Source organism: Centruroides sculpturatus, unplaced genomic scaffold (genome assembly GCF_000671375.1).
Source record: "Centruroides sculpturatus isolate CEXI.00-Female unplaced genomic scaffold, Cexi_2.0 scaffold449, whole genome shotgun sequence".
In the NCBI taxonomy this organism is placed as follows: Eukaryota; Metazoa; Arthropoda; class Arachnida; order Scorpiones; family Buthidae; genus Centruroides; species Centruroides sculpturatus.
Genome location: NW_019384714.1, coordinates 547,125 through 567,168, shown reverse-complemented (window position 1 = coordinate 567,168; position 20,044 = coordinate 547,125). Strand labels below are relative to the sequence as shown.

Sequence of the window (20,044 nt, the reverse complement as noted above, 5' to 3'; positions counted from 1 at the left end):
TTCACAGTAAGCCTTAATCCTGTCCCTCTCCCCCCAATGGGGTAATTTCGACATGTATTCGACAGCCTATGTCCACCCTGAGGTTCCATTCTAAATATTGGTGAAAGAATTTTTGAAATCGGATGAGTAGTTTTGGAGATTACCTGCTGCATACAAACTAACATACAAACATTACCTCTTTATTATATTAGTATAGATATATATATATTAATAAATATAATTATAATTATTATAGCAATTAATATTCATAAAATTATAGGAATATTAGTATTACCTGTTCTGCTAAAATAATTACAGCTGAAGCAGGTGGAATTTCTTCATGAATAATTACACGAACTGGCAGAACCATAAGACCACAGATGAAAATAATGTAGAGTGTCAAGAAACACAAATCTGGAGAATCTAAACATATATAAATACAGTTATTCATAGAACATTCTCAAAACAGAAAACAAAGTATATTTTGCAATTTTTATTAATAAGTGAGTATTTTTTATAATGCTAAGAAATTATAAAGTACTGTACATATGTATGGTTTGATTGATTAATTAAATTCTATTTTTATAAAATTAATTTGGAAAGAGATAGAATAATGTGACTAGTTTTAAAAAGTAATAAAAATCAATTTTAATTATACATATTCATTTTTCAATATAATCACCTCTTAAACTAGACTTGCAGAAAAGTATTAAGGAAAATTAATATAAAAATAAAAAATTTCAGATTGTTTTAATAGCATAAAATAAGCATAGGAAAGTTAAAATGGCTAACTTTTCTGTAAGCATAAAACAGAAATAGAGAGTTGCTAGATCAATATAAACAGCTTAACAAAATCATAAAATTCATCAAGCTCTTACAACAAAACATAAATGTATCACTATGTTAAAAAGTTAGATATCCAACTTTGAAAGAAAAAAAAATCCAGCACAGTGATGCTTGCAGGCTATAAAAAATGGCAAGCACAAGCTATAAAAAAAGCATCCTATATTATGAAAAATGCTTCAAACTCTGATTCAACATCGGATCAGCCCTCCCACAAAATGGCTCTGGTTGGACTCAGAGTCAGAACTTGGCTTTGAAAACAAAAAATATGGTTTTGGTCACATATGACAAATTTGCATGGAACATGGACAACTATCATTCATTAGTTTCTTTTCTATTGCAGAATATGCTAGAAGCCATAAATTTTCTGTTTTTTATTGATAATGGAATTTTAGGCCCCTTGGGAATTAGAAAAAGGGCAATCCAGACAAAAAAGAGGCACATACTCTGTGCCCCAATGTACAGACACAATGATCCAGTGTGATATACAGGGAGTTCTACTTAAAATCAGCCCAACTGAATGATGAAACATTAGTGATGTAAATTTTATAGGGGACATTTAAAAGGAAAATGTACACAACTAATCCAAGACTATATGCAAACTGAAGCAAAGCATTCACAGAAGCATTAAGGTTATCAATGTCAGTATTTTACATAAGGTCAGTCTGAGCATGTTTACATGTACTCAAAAATTAAATTGTAGCTCTCTATTTGACTCTACACAAATTACAAATTTGCTTTAAGTTTTTTATTAGGAGGGAATAAATTTTTAAAAATTTGAAATAATGAAATTTCATCATTAATAAAAAAAGAAAATGATAAGTTTAAACATTTTAAAAGCATTAATCAAATGCATGTACATAAAGTCCTTACTAGCTTAAAGTTAGCTATGTAATTGGTTGTTTATCTTTGTTTACTGAATGATTCATGTTTTCAGTTTTACTAGAGAAAATTTCTGAACATTTGCATTGCATATCATCTGTCATGTTTGGTAATGCACACAGACCATGTGCCAGAACCTGGCTTGATCTGCAACTTTAAAAAAAAAACCAAAAATGCAAAATATAAATCTTCAAAATTTAAATATTTCTGTTGCTATTTGAAAGAGAGAAAGAGAGGGAGAAAGAAATGTTTTTACTTTCCAGTTTTTACATATAACAGAAGAAAAGTATGGAGATCAGTCAAAAAAATGACCCCCTCCCAAGATTTAAAAACTTTTGGACTCAAGGGACCTTGAAATGTTAAAAAATGCAAAAAAATTTGGGGATTTTCTGTATGTATGAATGTTAATATGTGTGGGGGGTACAATTTGTTTACCTGCTTTGAAGCTTAATAACTCCTGTGGCTTTTGTCAAAATTTCTGAAATTTTGCAGGGAGATTTATGTATTAGAGGAATTGATGCTATTAAATTTTGGTGATTATAGGTCAAGAGGTGGGGAGATAAAGAATGTGTCATATCTCAAGTAGAGTTGAACTTAAAAATTTTTACTCATTATTAGCATTTACAATTTTTTAATAAAATAACAGATGGCACATATGTAAATTTGAACGTTGTTGCTGGGAAAGTTACACAACTCATTGGTGGATATTTTTAAAAAGAGAACAACCATACATCAATATTTTGATTTGGTGGGATATAATTTTTGTTGCTTTGAACTACCAATAAATGGCACTATCTGGAACCTACTCTTGAAAATGAAACCAACATGCTTAAAGCATAATAAGCTCTAAACATGGTTTTCATTCTAAAATTGTTGCAGCAAGTGTTTGTAAAAGTTGCATATGCAATATGTCATCACACATGAAAACTATAAGATACTACATACAACTTAAATTATGCCTCTAAGTAACAGCCTGTTGTTTACATCCAGACTTTGGGGTCCCACAAGCATACTTATCATGGCAGCATACATCTTTTGACTCAAATTAAAAAACAAAAAGCAGTAGTGGCAATTATTTTAATGTATTTAATTGATGAAGAAATTGAAGAGGATGAATAATTCAGACATAAATTTGGTTGCTTTAGGTGCAGATATAGTTTGCCTTCATTTCATCTCTGATCAATGATGATGTCATGCATGATGTTAAATCAACATTAGATTATTGTTGGCTGGTTTATTTATCATGGTTACATGCAACCACAGTCACATGCAACCCTCAAAATCAATCTATATAAAAAATATAATTAATAAAGATATACTTACATAAACATTTTAAATAAGATCTGTAATGTGCCCAGAAATGGAATGTTGGAAAAAGAACTGCTATTAGACTAAGTTTCATCAAAACCCAAACAGTTAGAACAGTTTGTCCTTTTCCAAATGCATAAGTCATCATATCAAAATCTAAGTTTATTCTAAAAAAAAAAAAATTTATAAAAACTTTTAATTATAAAAAAAATATAAGTAAAGTAAAATTTATTTTTAAAAATGTTTATATAACTATCCTTCAAACAATAATCTCTATTAAGAATATCAATAAATTTATCCTATTAAAAAACAACAACAAATCAACTGAAAACTCTGATGATGCTCTACTGGTTTCTACAGGGATGTAAAAATCAATTTCAATACCAATAAAAACCAACAAAATGGTTTTTGTTATGATCAAACCAAGAGATACTAACAAAAATTTTACTGGTATAAGACTATTGATCTATGAAAGCCAATAAAATTTCATTAATTATTATTGGGATGATTATTAACAATTAAAATGAATTTATATATTTGTAATATAATGGAAAGTTTTTAATGTATAACTTTTGATATGTTATTAAATTTGAACTTATAACAAGCAAGAAAATATAACCATGTTTCAAATGTTCTCATTCTAAAAACATCATGTTCATACTTAAAAGAAATCAAAAATAAACCAGTTTAGATGTTGCCAAGCAATGGCTGTAATCGTGAGTATATATTTAAACATTTATGCATTTCTTAGAGATTTCAGTAATTGTTTGATATTTGGTAAATATTTTCTGTTCTAATCCATTTGAATGTAGACATCAAAAGTATTGGACTATGTTGGCAGTGGCAGACCCAGGGGATGAGCCAAGGGACCTTGAAACCCCCAAAATAAAAGGAAAAGAAACACTAGTAAATTTTCCAAAAATATTTTCCTTATTAAAATTCAGTTTTTATTTATATTGTGTTGTATGTTCTATTTCTATATTACTTATGAATTAGTGGTCAAATACAGTGGAAAGTTTATTGAATTCACATTAAAAATTTTTTTATCTGTTCAACCCAATATTAAATCTTGAGTGATATGTTGATGTGTGTTGTTAAAATTCTGAAATGACACAGCATAAATAGAAAAAAAAATCAATATTAAATTCTTTGTCAAATTTGATAAAACTTTATTGAAACAATTAATCTGCTTGAAGAATCATGTGATAATGACATCATGTTGCATGCAAAAAGTCTATGAATGGAATAAATGTTTTAAAGAAAGCCATAAATTCTTGTCCAGGTAAGCCAGCTTCAGTAAGAAACAAATAAATGACTTCCCCAGATCAAAAAAGACAGAAGGCAATCAATAGAAAATCTGGTTGGGAATTTCACATGGTTCTGTACAGTATATGCCATTCTTCATGACTTGATAATGTTTTGCACTATTCTAATACTGTTTAAAGGAAGTTAACAGATGAGCAGTGTGAAGAACATGCATTAATCAGCAGAGACCTAATCAATACAGTTAATAAAAAGATCCAAACACAAAAAGATTACCGGCAATGAAATGGTGTTTATTGTACGACCTGCTATGCAAATGTGCCTCATCAATGTAGAAATCAGCTTGTTCATTACGACAGGAAAAAATTTTAGCTTGACAGACCTAAGGGAAAGATAATGTTTTATATATAAATATATGAAAGATCTGGTGTATGAAGAAAATGTTCTTGATGGTTGATCAGTTAACAAGGAGTTCTACATTGACATTCTCTGTCACAACACAATAAGATGAAAATATCATCTCTGGCAAGCAAAAAGCTACATTTTCTATCATGATAACATCCTGGAGAATAATTCTCTCCTATTTAATGAATATCTTGTAATATAATAAATATCTGATTCCATAGTCTCCTTATTCATTGGATCTTACTCTCACAGTTTCATGCTGTTACCAAAATGAAAAAACTCTATTGAAGGTCACAGATTCAAATCAACAGAAGTGATAAAAAGACTTGGTCATTTTATCCAGACGTACTCCTGTAGAGGGCTTTATAGGTAAATCAAAGCTACTAATTGCTCTAAGGCCCAATTGTTTCCTAGACTGGCTACAGGAAAAAAATCAGATGTTTCACCAACACTAATTTGGCATGAAAGCTATATTCCAAAGATAGAGATGTTGTTCCCTCTGTCACAACCCTAGATTGTTTGCTTTTGCAAAACCCCACAAGTCAGGAAAGAAATTAAGACCAGTGGTCAATAAGAACTGCTCTCCCTCAATTCCTGTTAAAGTCCTCCTCCACAAATATCTCTCACAATGTTCACCATTCAATTTGGTATGTATTAATAATCACATATGAGATACGTACTTCTATGTCCAATATTCACCCACTATTTAATTAATTAATTTAATTATTCAATTGATAAGACAGCAGAAATGGTTCAATTTAATATTACATTAATTCAAATAAAATAATTTAAAATATATACTAATGCAATATTTTTTAAAATTTTGAATAATCCACATGAAAAATAATGATATTAGACAAAATAATTTTGATTTTAAGCAGATATATTTTAATTTGATAGGAATATAAACTTCTACATAATTAATATAAGTTTACAATTTTCAGTAAAAATTAAAATTCATTCATTAGAATTATAAATTGAAGAAAAAATAAAATAATAATAATATATTAACATTTAGCTAATAGTGGCTTTTAATATTCTGATTAATTCTGATTTTTGTTAATTCAAATTTCATGTGTTTGAAATTTGAATTAACAAAAATCAGAATTAATATCTATTCAGAATAATTTAAATTCTTACTAAAATCATCAAGATATTTTGTTAGCTGTTTGACATTAGACTTTAAGACAAGTGGAATTTAAAATTTTTATTTAGAACTGAATATGATCAAATTTAAAATTCAGAAAATACTAAATTAAAATATACATGTAAATATATTAATAAANATTGTTGGATATATATATAAATAAAACTAAATATGAATCTATTCATTTATGCTTTTTTACTTACTTTCCTGAATCAACAAAATCATATAAAATGGTATTCAGAAAAAGCAGCATTAATACAGCAACAAAGATATTGTAGATAGTTTGTATATGATTAATTTTTAGAAGTTCCCTGTGAATAAACAACAAAATTTTAAACGTTTATACTAAAAAGGTAATAAAAATATTTTTTAATTAATTTTTTGCAAAAAAAATATAATATAGTGCATAAAATAAGAATATCACTATTCTATGTCAAGTATTCCAAGTAAGTAATAAACATGTTCCATAACATCTGATAATTGGTGTTCACTTATATAATGGCTGATCTCAAGATTAAAATATGATTATAAAAATATCTCTTTTTGTGCATAACAATAAAAAGATTGTATATATGTTATATTTTCTAGTCTCCTAGATGGAGATAATGACAAAAAGAGGCTAGTAAAAAATACTAATATAATAAAGTTTTTAAAATAATTGTAATATCTACTTCAATTCACAATTCAAAACATAATTGTTTGAATAGTAGAGCTGTGTAATACAGAATATTGTTTGAATGTTAATTATTTTATTAATTACATGTTTAATATACAAAGCAGTGACAGAAAGTATGATTTGCAATTCAGAAATAAAAATGAGTCATTCTGTTACCCAAATACGAAAACCCTTGCATCACATGATGTATCTGTATACACCCTTTATAATGCATCATTATAATCAGCTGCTATCTACCCACCAATATCTGTGTTATGTAATTTATGACAATTTCTTAAAGGTGTTCCAAATACTTGTAACCTAAAAGTAAATTTGTCAAAACCATTTTAAGAGTAAATATTTTTTTTATTAATTTTGTTGTAAATCTCCTCTTTCTAAACATCAAAAACTGGTTTAAGAAAAATATAATAGTAAGATATCAATTTCTAATACTAGTAAATAAAAACTTCAAATACTTCTAAAATGTATTAAAAAATATGTTTATATTAAAATAAATTATAAAATTTCATTCATAAAGTATCTAAATTTCTAGAAAATAAATTTATGATTATAAACCATAAATATTTTGTGCAAAGTATTCACAATTTATAATAATTGCACAGAATTTAAATACAAACTTAAAATTAATTAAAATACTTACGTTAATAAAGAGTCCCTCTGAACAAATATTTTATCTGGAAGTTCATTATTTTTCCTAAAAAATATAAAAAAATAAATTTTATATATTATATATGAAGCAACAAACATGAAAACACTACATTTAATAATACAGGTAAGTATTTTACATACCCATCAACATTTTTCAAATTTTTCTTATTCAGATTATCATAATCAGATGATAATTCAATTTGATCTCCCAATTTAGAAATAGCATCATCCATTAATCCTGCAAGTTGCTGTTCAACATTTTCAATAAATGCAGCTCTTAATTTCTAAAAGAATACATTAATATGTTGCAATATATGTTTATATATTCACATCAAAATAAATATTATTATTATACAGAATATATTTTGATCTATTCTTTACATTTTCCAAAAATTAAATTTAGTTTGAATATACATTTAGTGCCATAAACTCATTATAAAAAAAATAAAATGTACTTTATAACTGTTAAATAAATGAAATTTTCACTTCATTAGAAATTTCTTTTGAGCTTTGATCATATTTCACCAAAAGATGCACTTTTTCAATGTTTCTGTTTATTAAAAGATGACCAAAACACTTAAAAGTACTGCAAAAACTTATTGCTTTCTATTATAGACCTCAATATATTGCAACTGATTAAATAATCAATCATTATAGAATGTCGGACTATCTCACACTAGTCAGTTTTTCCTTGAGTGAATTGACAAATGTAAAAGTATGTGGGAATTTTAAACCTTTTTCAAGGGCATGTATGTGACTAAAGGCCAGATTTATATGGACTTAAAATCACAATATATTATTATGCATATGCAAATAAAAATGTCAGATATATGCACTATTATATGCATGTTAAAATGTTTGAAATTTGTAATATGCAAGGTAAAAGCACTAGTAATACACACTAAAATTTGTAGGTTGAAATGCAGAAGTACTTCACTTCTATCTGTAAACAAAATTAACCTGTATTATAAAATCACATTTTTTTAGGTACAAGGAGATAAACATGCAGCAATAGGTGATATAAAGAATTTCAATACATATTTTATGAAATCAAAAAATATGTATTGGAATATCATTTCATACAGGAGATCAGAAATCAAGTCAAATAGAATTACATGTTCAATAAAATTTTTTTAATTTTCTGTGCTATTAAATCAATCATTATAGAATTTCATTCTATATATATGGTTGTTTACAAGATGTTTGAGGATGACTAGCAGGAAACAATTTGTGGCATACATTATAATAAATTTTTCCATCTGTTTTGTATGTCCAGGATCCAAATTCCTGTACTTACTTTCTTAACAAGTCAGCATTATTTTTTGTTGTTTTACCCATATTGTTGGTTGAACTGAACTCAATCTAATGGAACCCTTTCTGAGCATGCTCTGTATGTGGAAGTTTGACTACTTTATTCATGAGAAATTTTTTTCCTCAAATTTAATTAAACATTATAGTTACACAATTTTTTGAAAAATTTAAATTTAACTTTATTAAATTAATAAATATACCATTGAATTAAAATTATTGTTAAAGAATTCTGAGAATTTGAAAAAAAAAATTTCCATAGAAATGTAAAACATGTGAGAAGCCAGGGATTAGAGGGTAAAGCTCTAAACCCTTTGATCAGCATCACTCAAGGTAGCCTTTACCAGGCTGATGCCACTGAAGGTGTTTATGGTGTTAGAATGAAATAGGAGAGTTTTTTATCTAACATCGAACGGAGAGGTGCGATGAGTCTGTCAATAGCGTGTCCGGTTATTTGAGTAAAGCCAGGTTCACAGGTTAAAAAAATAACACATTTAATATAAAAATAAAGCAGATTATAATATACAGCTAATTAACATATGCTCAGTCACATGGTTCTTAGGGATACCGTTTCTGCGTGATTATCTACTTTAACTGAGAGAGAGAGAGTTTACAAGTGGAAATACAATTCTAAGTACAATACCACATGAAGATAGCTCTATGTTTCTGGATCCTATTCATATGACATTGGCAAGATGATCATAGATCTAGTCAAGTATCAGCGGTCCATAGGGTGTTGTGGAGCTGGCGAATAGAGCTTCTACGCTGGAGTCTGCTCCGACAATTGACTTTGAGTCCTTTTTATTCTCCCTGAGCATGGGAGTCAAATCAGGTGATTTTGATTTAATGTGGTCTAAGTTTGAGATACAGTATATTATTGCATCAGCTGGAGCAAGCCATAAGAATTTGATGACCCAGCCAGATTGTTGATACTTTCTTGCCCGGTGTTATGACTCTTTTTACCATATAAGGCAATCAAATTTGAAGTTCTTTGATGTCATCAACGAGATGTTGTGACTCTTCTTACTTCATAATTTAACCGACTGTGACATTTTCCTCATTAATAACTATATGTTTAGATTTATTCTCGACATTTATTTAAAACATTGTTAAAGATTGTCAATCTTTATCTATCAGATCAGAAGTCAATGGAAATGCGAGATGGTGAGGCAAGAAAGTGAGTTTTTTCCATTTCACAAATTTAACTGTGTATTAATTTTTAATTAAATTAATTAATTAATCGTGCTCAGGATTTCAACATGTTTGTTTATGAAAGTTCAAAAAAAAAAAGTTTGCATGCTTATCTGCAACTGAATGATGGAATGATATTTCTCATATGAACTATACATACATAAACAGATTTATGCAAAATAACAGAAGCAGATTGTAGCTCATTTTAAAAAATTAACACTTGCAATCATGCAAATAAACAGTAAAGTTTATAAAGCACTTATACAGCCTCAAAAAATGGCCAAATCTGCAAAATATGCAGTAAAAATCATATGCACATAAAATATGAATTATTGGACAACCAAATTGTGTTTATATTGAAGTTACAACATCATAGCATTTGAGGAAAATATATGCACATGGATACAAATCCAAGGCTTATATATAATCATTAAACAAGGGAGTAGACAGGCAACTAACCTTTGAATTTCTCCTTTAAGGAGAAGTTTATTTACATAAAGAGTTACACGTATTTTACATCAATTCCTTCCCAGCATATAAAATATGCAAGTGCACCTGCCATATTTTTTCCCAGGAAGAGAGTGTACATGAGAATTCTGAAGATGGTCGATAAATATCAGAGTCCATCAAACAGTCCCAAAAGAAATGTTCTGACTACACATTTGGTAGAGTTGAAAGTTTGTTGGAATCTTGAAATTAAAGCAACTTTTATCTGTTTCAGTCTGGTGATTCAAACTTTTGTTCTGTTACGATATGATTTGGCAGATGATGAGAGGACTTGATTTAATCATTAAGGCTCATCATGGTTGGTCACTTGGTAAACTCTCTGAATTATTGGGTCTGGGTTATAGAACAGAGACAAATTACTTGTTTGAAGGTTCAGATATGACTCATTTGGAAGCTCTGACACAACTGTTTCTTGTCTCTCCGCTTGACTCATATTTCAAAAGATTTTCTCCTTGGATACTGCCACAAGCCTCTGTTAGCAGACAGTTCATTCACCATTCACTTTAATTGGATTCTTGTACTGTCACTTTAAGTTTATGGGGATCATCCAGGAATTGATTCCTTTTTCCAGGAAAGTTTTTCTCATCTGTCACTCCAATTACATGACAAAATTTTCTTTTTTCTTCTAAACAATTTTATTGAACACACTATGTCCACATAAGTCACCAAATTTTTTATTATCTGACTCATACATATTCTTTGTTGTTGTGACAAGGCCAACCTTACACTTTGAACTGGCAAAAACCACTCAAGAATGTATGATTCATAGAATCCTTTCCATAAATAAGCTTAATGCATTTTATTTATTTTTCCAAATTTTTTATAAAATTTAATTGCTTAATGTTCTTGGATATGGTAAATGCAATTTTGTATACATGACATACTCATTCAACAATTGCATATGAATGAACTTATAAAAATGGGTCATATGTGCCAGTGACTAAGAAAGTGGTGTAAAGCAACTAAGAAAAGCAAAAATAGGAAAGTAAAGATTTATTTCACAAACTATGTTTTATGTAATTGTAAAATTTTATAAATCTATTTTGCAAGAGTTTATTTTGCAAGAGATATATTTGTGTTTTCTTTTTATGATCATAAAAATTTTTTCTTTAATTTTTACAAAACTGAAAAACTGAAAAGTCAAATATCTCCAAATGAAAAATGTATGATACACCTATAATCACTAGCACATAAAACATTTGAAAAGTTGAACCAAATACTTTTATTTTAATCAACTGTTACATAAATATTACTGATAAGAACAAATATCAATTTTAGATACTATACAATTATTATTGTATTAAACAGAAATTTTGTTACATTTATACTTTCATTATAATGCAGCTATTAATGAATTATCTATTTAATGCAGAAATAATACATGAGAAAAATTTTATTATAAACTGAGAAGATATATCAACAATTATAAGTACTGATTTAACTTATTTTTCATTATATCTTGTCTTTGAACATCCATATGTTAATATCTATTTTCAAAAATGTCAACCCTAAAATTATGAAATTTTTTAAAACTTTGATTAAATAATCCAGTAATATGAAAATACATATACTATTCAATTATTAAATTATTCATTGTTGTTTTATTACACTAACAATTAGACCAAAAACACAAATTTAAATTTATAAAATTGCTTTATACATAAAAACCATGATATTTAGCAATATTTACCTAATTTATTAATGATAAAATATAATTATATTGATTAAAATATGATGAAAATTATACTATTTTCATATGATATATGTTGACAGGTAAAAGTTAGGAATTTGATGCTGTAGACAGATTATATTTTATCATCAATAAATTAGGTAAATATTGCTAACTATTTACCTAATTTATTGATGATAAAATATAATCTGTCTACAGCATCAAATTCCTAACCTTTACCAGTCAACATATATAAAAATAGTATAAAGTTAATTAACCCCATTGAGGAATTTGCTTGGGTCAGATAATAAAGACTTAATTGACTTATGTGGACTTACTAAGTGTTTAAGAATCAAATAGAAAAAAGTTATATTGCATCAAATGGAACTACAAACTGCAAAAGTATAAATATGTTAATAATCAAATTCTATTAATTATGTTAAAAATAATAAACATAATTAAAGACAACTAAAAGAAAACTTCCCAGGAAAGAGAGAGAGACAATCCCAGATGACTTCTCTTCCCTGTAAACTTCTTTGACAAACCCTGTAAAAACTTTCAGTGACTTTTTGAAGATCTAATCAAAATGAAACATGAACCAATTTTACAAATCTTTTTTGGGAGAACAAGGTATCCAAGAGGAGGATCTTGGAGAAACAAAGGAGAGTCACACCTGAGACTACAGATAAAAAAAAAAGTTGTATCCACCCTTTCTGCTTCTTATGAACTAACCCAGAAGGTCAAAGTTGATATGACCAACCAAGATGAGTTCTGATATCACTAATTAGATAAAATTCTCTCAGCATCTGTTGAATCTTTCTGCCAAGATGATTAATCTCTTGACAGAAACGAAAAAGGAAATCTTGCCTAGTTCAAATCACAAAGGAAAATGGATAAAAGTTATTTTTACTTCAAGATCCCAACAATCATCCAATACTTTTAAATGTGCATCTGGAACATTTCTTTTGAGATTCCAAAGAACTCAGGTATTTATGCTTGGAGCATCTCAATGGATCGGCTCTTTGATCTCTCTCTTCCCCCAAATAAAATACATGGTTGTTGTGCTTAAAACAAATTTTCACCATGCTGAAATATGCAGTGGATTTATACCCACTACATATTAAAAATTCGTTATCAGAAAAGAAAAGATCAGGTTAATTTCCTTTCTTCTTCTTCCTCTAACATTTATATATTTACTTGCACAACACATTAAAACAAGTTAAAATCTCCAAATATTATCTGAGTTTGTCAGTTTCTAAAAACTGACTAGTCAGTCGTTCTGATGTGATACTGTAAACTCATTCAACTACTATATTGGAACATCCCAATAGTTAAAGAATGATAATATTTTGAACATGCACCAAATAAATCAGATCTACAGAAGCATACCACTGCCAAAAGATTTTCAATCAATCAGAGTTTAATAGCTTATTAAATGACTTAAGTCATTTTTGATAGTGAAAATGTAAAATAGCTTTATGCAAATTTTTAAGAAATTTTTTTTTTTAGAAATTTTATTATAAGTTTGTTAAAATTTACACATTATTATAAAAAGGATCCATAAATTTATCAACACATTTTAGGTTTTAAAGAAAATTATATTAATGCTGTAAAATTATGTATGTACAGTACTTGGTATCAATTGTGGTAATTGTGTGTGTTTAATAAATTTGTAATGTTATTAAAACTGATCCCATTTACTTGGTATACATTCAGATTATTACCATATGATCCTCTAGTAAAAACTGTTAGATATTATAAAAGAATGTTGTCAAAGTTTTGAAACTGTATTATTCATTTAAAAAATTAAACTTGGAAAAATGATTTTGTAATTAAATATGACAATGATAAGTATTCACAATGCAATAGTTTATCAACAGGTGCAGCATTACCTTTAATACTGCATTCCAAATAACTCAAAATAACATATTTCAGAATCAAATTCAAAGTTTAAGTAAATTTAAATCAAAAACAGAAATTCTATCATCATGAACTAAAAAACATGATCGTAAATTAAGATTTTTGAAACTAGATGACAATATTCATTTCAGTATTTATAAAATTTACTTACTTGAGTGTCTTCTCGAACTCTTTCTATATTTAACTGCTTCATCAGATTTGTGTTTTTCATATATAAAATGCCTTAAATGAAATATTTTAAATATTAAATAAATATCCTATAAAATCAAAAATCATATTTAAAAATTTTGAAAAAAATATAAACTTCAGAGTACAAAATATTTCAAAGTATGCTATTCAAAATAAATGATTTTACAAAATATAAACATTTCAAAACACCACTTATTCTAAATAAAAACATGTAGTTATACCACTATATTAACTCTAAACACAAAATCAGCCAAAATTGGTCTTATCTATTCAAAACAAAATCGGCCGACGGAAAAGTTGTTTAACTGTTTGCTATACAAGTTCCCTTTGTATCCTGAGGGGTAAAAAACAATTTTGTCATTAGGAGAAAGTTTTTAGAGCTTAAAGAATTAAATTAAATCAAAATGATGCTGTATCATAAATTCATATAGTTCTCGTATTTCTTTGTATCACTGATCTGATGAATTAATCTCTCAACATTTTTCTAATTTGATATTATTTACTTACAGTCCAATTCCATTTTTATTTGGTTCAAAGTAAGTCAGTATCATCATAGCTGTACTATGTTCATACTGACTTACTATTAAAATGTATATTAGTAAGTAGCAACACAAGAAGGAATAATTATTATTGAAGTAGGTACTAAGTATTAATTCAAATATACCAATTCACTTTCAACCAAAAACTAGCAATCAAGTTGCAAAGGCTCAAACAATACAAAACTGAAATATTATGAAAACAACAAAATAAATTAGTCACAAAAAATGAGATATTTTTCTACAAACAACTATATAAACAAACCAACCATTGACCACAGCACAGTGGCACACCAACAGAAAAACAAATCACAGATTATTGATCTGTTCTTTGGTCCAATCCAATTAAGCACAAAGATAAAGCAAGCTAGATCAAAGAGGAAGAACAAAACATGCAAAATACACCAATCATGCCATATACCAAAATAAACAAAAACAACATCCAACCTGCAGTACAAAGTACATACAATTGGTGCAGATAACATTTACAATTTCTGATACAAAAAGATTTAAATCCATGTAGCAGGAACTAGCCAAAACATAAATATACACGACCATTGAAACCTGATACATTAAGCTAATACATCTACAACAGCTGTAAATAATCAGGCTATATTTTAGATAAATAATTAGAAATTAGAAATGAATTTGGCACTAGAGTGAGGCGTTAGGCACCATCTCTTATTAAAATTAATAATTAATATTTAATTAAATACATACACAAACAACAATTTACCATAAATACAAAATTCCTTATTACAGGACATCACATACATGAAGTATAAAAACAATAGAATACAGATCAATTGCATGCCTTCTTACACTCTACAAAACTCATTTCATGCTCACAAATAAAAATAAAACATCATATAGAATGATGCAAACAGTGATGCACTTGAGATTTGATCTTGAGAAGCCAAGTTGAACAGATAAAAAATTTTTAATGCAAATTCAATAAAATTCTCACCTTATGTAACCACTAATTCATTAGTAGTATAGAAATAGACATGACACAATATAAATAAATAAAGTACGTACTTTTCCTTTGTTTAAGGGTATTTGGACAGTTTATTCTCTGTTGCATTCTCAAGCAAACAATACATACAAGTACAGTACAGTATTTTCTGAGGAAACACTCGTACTTATTCTTTTTTTAACCCTATTCCCAATAACCTAGCATTTTCACAAACTCGGCCACCCTTCGGTCCACATTAGGCCGAGTTTTCGGGACTCTACTGTACAACATTCTTACAGAGCAGCAGAATGGTTGTAATAGAAACCATATGGGATTCAAAGAGCAATTACATCAACTCTGCTATTCTATAACAAGAAATACTATTAATTATTACTATCATGTATTTAATTAAGTCACATTAATTAAATACGTGCATAAGAACAAATGCCGTCGAACCTCCAATAATAGTTTAACACATTAATTATTAATTTCATGCTCTTACTGTATATAGTGCAAAAACTGTATATACATGATTATTATGTGAAAGTACATAATTTGCATAGTTCTAGTTCATATAATATATGAACACACCTGAATTCTACTTGCCAAGTTTTTTTTCTTTTTATTCAAATGTTTTCAGCCTATTTGGATTGGCCATCCTCAGGTTTTTCTTTATCGTTCCAAATGGAACCATTCATTCGAATTTTATTTTGATTTGAATTTTTGAAATAAGTTAACAACTTTTTGTATATTACATAAATAAGAAAATAAATAAAATAAAATACAATAAAATATGTCCCTATACGTGCTACAAAAATTAAATAACATATTTTTACATGCGTCTAAATCATAATATAATAACTTCTTATAATCTCCTGTTCCTATTTTATGGATTACTAAAGCCCATACATTTTTCTATTTTGTATTTCCATGCTGTTGGTAATGTATTTGCATCCTTTTCATTTAAACATTGGTTCCTCATTTTACTTAAATAAATACTTAAATTTAAATGAAAAGGATGCAAATACATTACCAACAGCATGGGAATACAAAATAGAAAAATGTATGAGCTTCAATAATCCATAAAATAGGAACAGGAGATTATAAGAAGTTATTATGTTATGATTTAGACGCATGCAAAAATATGTTATTTAATTTTTGTAGCACGTATAGGGACATATTTTATTGTATTTTATTTTTTTATTTATGTAAAATAGGAACAGGAGATTATAAGAAGTTATTATGTTATGATTTAGACGCATGCAAAAATATGTTATTTAATTTTTGTAGCACGTATAGGGACACATTTTATTGTATTTTATTTTTTTATTTATGTAATATACAAAAAGTTGTTAACTTATTTCAAAAATTCAAATCAAAATAAAATTCGAATGAATGGTTCCATTTGGAACGATAAAGGAAAACCTGAGGATGGCCTATCCAAATAGGCTGAAAACGTTTGAATAAAGAGAAAAAACTCGGCAAATAAAATTCAGGTGTGTTCATATATTATAATTAATGTTGCTGAGGAGAGAGATAGTTCTAGTTCATATTTTTTTATGAGTACCATTCATTTTCATTTGTACAAATGGTTAACAAACATTAACAATTGACATTAATTAAATCTATTAAATAGTAGTACAGTTGTCCCTCTATAGTCCGACGTTTTTTAATCCGACATGCTCAGTAGTCCAATGCACCTCCCGTCAACGTACCCATCCCCGTTACGTGTCTGCTTGCACAGAAGCATGTCGCGATGTGAATCTCCCCATCCAATTTTTACACGATGACACACATTTCGTGTCTTTTATGTGAGGCGTTTTGTTCGAACAGTTGGAGTAGAGAATATTGTAAGTTACTGATAGCAAAACAATGCGAAATATGTAATTATTTTCGGTAATCCGGACACTTTTGGTAATCTGACACACCTTTGGTCCCATACCTGTCAGATTATCAAGAGACAACTGTAATTATACAAAAATTATTGAATTCAGTTTTTGCTTTATGCTGTATAAATATTACAGATGTTCAACTTTTGAAAATATTCAATTAGTGTAATTAAGTGTTTGCACTACTTTTTTGTTTTGTTTGATGTTTCAATGATTTTTCTTCTTTCTTACTTGCCTTTTTAATTTTTTGAAATTGGAATTATATGATATATAACAAATATTTATGAAATTCCATGAAAACAGTAATGTTCAAGAAATTTGGAAACTGAAGCAGTTTAGACAAAACATTGTACATATTCTAAAATTAATCCATCTATAATTTGGGTCATAAATATTCTAAAATTGGATTGAGTAGTGATTAGTATAGTTTATTGTATTATACTTTATTTCTGAATGGGTATTGATTTAAAATACATGATATATATTTTATAGTGATAAATGAAAAGACTCTTGATCACTTCACATGAGAACTATCAATATATCTGACACTTTTATTACATGTTAAAATAAAATGTAGTCACAATCATCTGATTATTTTCATCTAAATATGTTAATGCTTATAACAGTATCTAGATATTGTGTTTATTCAGTCAAAGATAGCTCCTTTTTAACTAACACAACAAAATTAAAGTAAGTAGTTTGTAAAGCATTTATTTGTCAATAACTGTTATTTATTTGAAAGACCAAAATTAAACATAAATAACATCATTATTGAGATTAATCCAAATTGTATTGGAAATTTAAGTAATTTTTTTGTTTAGAAAACACTGTGTTTATAACAATTAAACAACTTTATATATTTCTTTGTATATGCAAAAATATTTTGGTATATATCACACTGTACATTCTGAATCTTAAAATATATAAATTTAACATAAAGAAACACAGCTTTTACATAAGAGCATGAAAAATTTTGAATAATTTTTGAATGCTCTTACTGTATACATGGGCGTAGCCAGAGTTTTGTTATGGGGGGGCCTAGTGGAGGCCAACCTGACACAAAATTGAATTATTTCAAATTATTGTTCATTATTGGGCACCGAGCAAGCCGTTCACCTTTTTTTAGTATTCAAAACTTTTATTTTAGCTTTAGGTTTTTACAAATCGACTCAACACTTTTTCGGCTGTGATTTCCTGGGGAGGGCACCAGGTTCCCTGGGAGGGGCCGTGCCCACCAGGCTCCCCCCTCGCTACGCCCATGACTGTATATAGTATATAAACTATATACATAATTTGATTATTGTGTGAAAGTATATAATTTGCACAGTTCTGGTTCATTGTTTTTTTATGAGTACCATTCATTTTCAATTGTGTAAATATAACCACCACTATTTGAAAACAACGAAAGAGAATTGACTTTCATATATTTTCCAAACAAAATTTTATTGAATTTTAAATTTATAAATGCAGAAAACACTTATGATCCTGTTAAGTCTAAAATACACGTCATGACTTAACATCCGCTATTCCATAAACAACCAAACCAAATTTTGAATTTGTTTCGTTCATTTCAATATTTAAAACCGACGTTTCGTTTTTAATCTACGATATTAACAGAAATAAAAAATCGTAATTTATAATCCTCCATTTTTTATAAACACATGTGGACATAACTATAAAGAAATTAAGAAATTCGATAAAAATAATGAAAAAACAGAAAGCGATAATTGTGCATTTCGGCATATTTCTTTAAAAAAAAAAACTTACCGTTAGAATTTGATTTATTATCATTAGCCATCATATACTTAGTAATACTTCATCAATCATTATTGGTTGCCTTATCGTTTGCCTTTCATAAATAATTCTGATTTGTCATAGCCGGCAACTTTAAATTTCAATTGAAAACATTACGTAATTTTGATACATAGTCCACATATAGATATACACCGTTTTTATCAGATCGCGTAACGTGGTTAATTCTTTTTTAAAAAAAAATAATAAATAAATTTGTCTAGAAATTAAATAATTAAATAGAAATGTTTACAAATGGTAAATTATGTTTGATTGTAAAAAGCGCCATTTTCTTGTACTGTACACTTAAGTGAATTGACGGCTCGTTTCGATGTGTGACGTCATCGGACGGAAACACGTCATGTTTATACAACACATAGGCGTGTCGTCGACTTTCTGTTTAATTTATTTTAAACATAAACATTAAACTATATTTGTAATACATTTGAAAACTATTTAAAAATTTTTAAATATTTAATAAATATGTAATAACTATATAATATTAAAACCTGTGTATTCCAGAGAATTTGTGCTAAGTATTCGAGTGAGCTCACACAAGGAGAACGAGACAATTCGAATACCAAATATCAATACTATGGTTTTGCTCTGTCTTCGGAAATTCTAATCGCATTACAATAATACAGGACCAGTTATTCTGTGATCCGACTTAGTTACTATAGTTAGTTGCTAATCGCTCTGGACAAGGCAAATTAGTAGCATGTGTTATCTTATTATTATATTCAACAAATTACATTCATTGCTTGTTTCTGTTCATTCAATTTTTAAAAGTATCGACTCGGTCCCTTCATCGTACTTTCAACAAAGATGGTATGTCCCTCTGTCATGTGACCGAAGTCGGAATGGCGTTATCATGGTCTTCAATGACCGTTATATTGGAGGCGATTTTACTTATTTGCCTACAAGTGAAATGTTAATTT

General features: G+C 28.0%; 1 protein-coding gene across 1 annotated transcript in view; it reads right to left on the bottom strand.

Annotated features, from left to right (window-relative positions):
• The window catches only part of LOC111627895 (sterol O-acyltransferase 1-like), a gene marked incomplete at its 3' end in the record, with an annotated part of 28,133 nt that extends 8,714 nt beyond the window's left edge, over positions 1-19,419 (bottom strand). The window contains exons 1-7 of the mRNA XM_023371576.1: positions 19,083-19,419; positions 13,898-13,968; positions 7,293-7,435; positions 7,144-7,197; positions 6,031-6,138; positions 3,028-3,179; positions 275-402 (exon numbers count right to left, since the gene is read on the bottom strand). Coding sequence (XP_023227344.1) covers positions 275-402; positions 3,028-3,179; positions 6,031-6,138; positions 7,144-7,197; positions 7,293-7,435; positions 13,898-13,968; positions 19,083-19,116 — 690 coding nt within the window. The remainder of the gene's footprint in view (positions 1-274; positions 403-3,027; positions 3,180-6,030; positions 6,139-7,143; positions 7,198-7,292; positions 7,436-13,897; positions 13,969-19,082) is intronic.
• Positions 19,420-20,044: the final 625 nt, after the last annotated feature.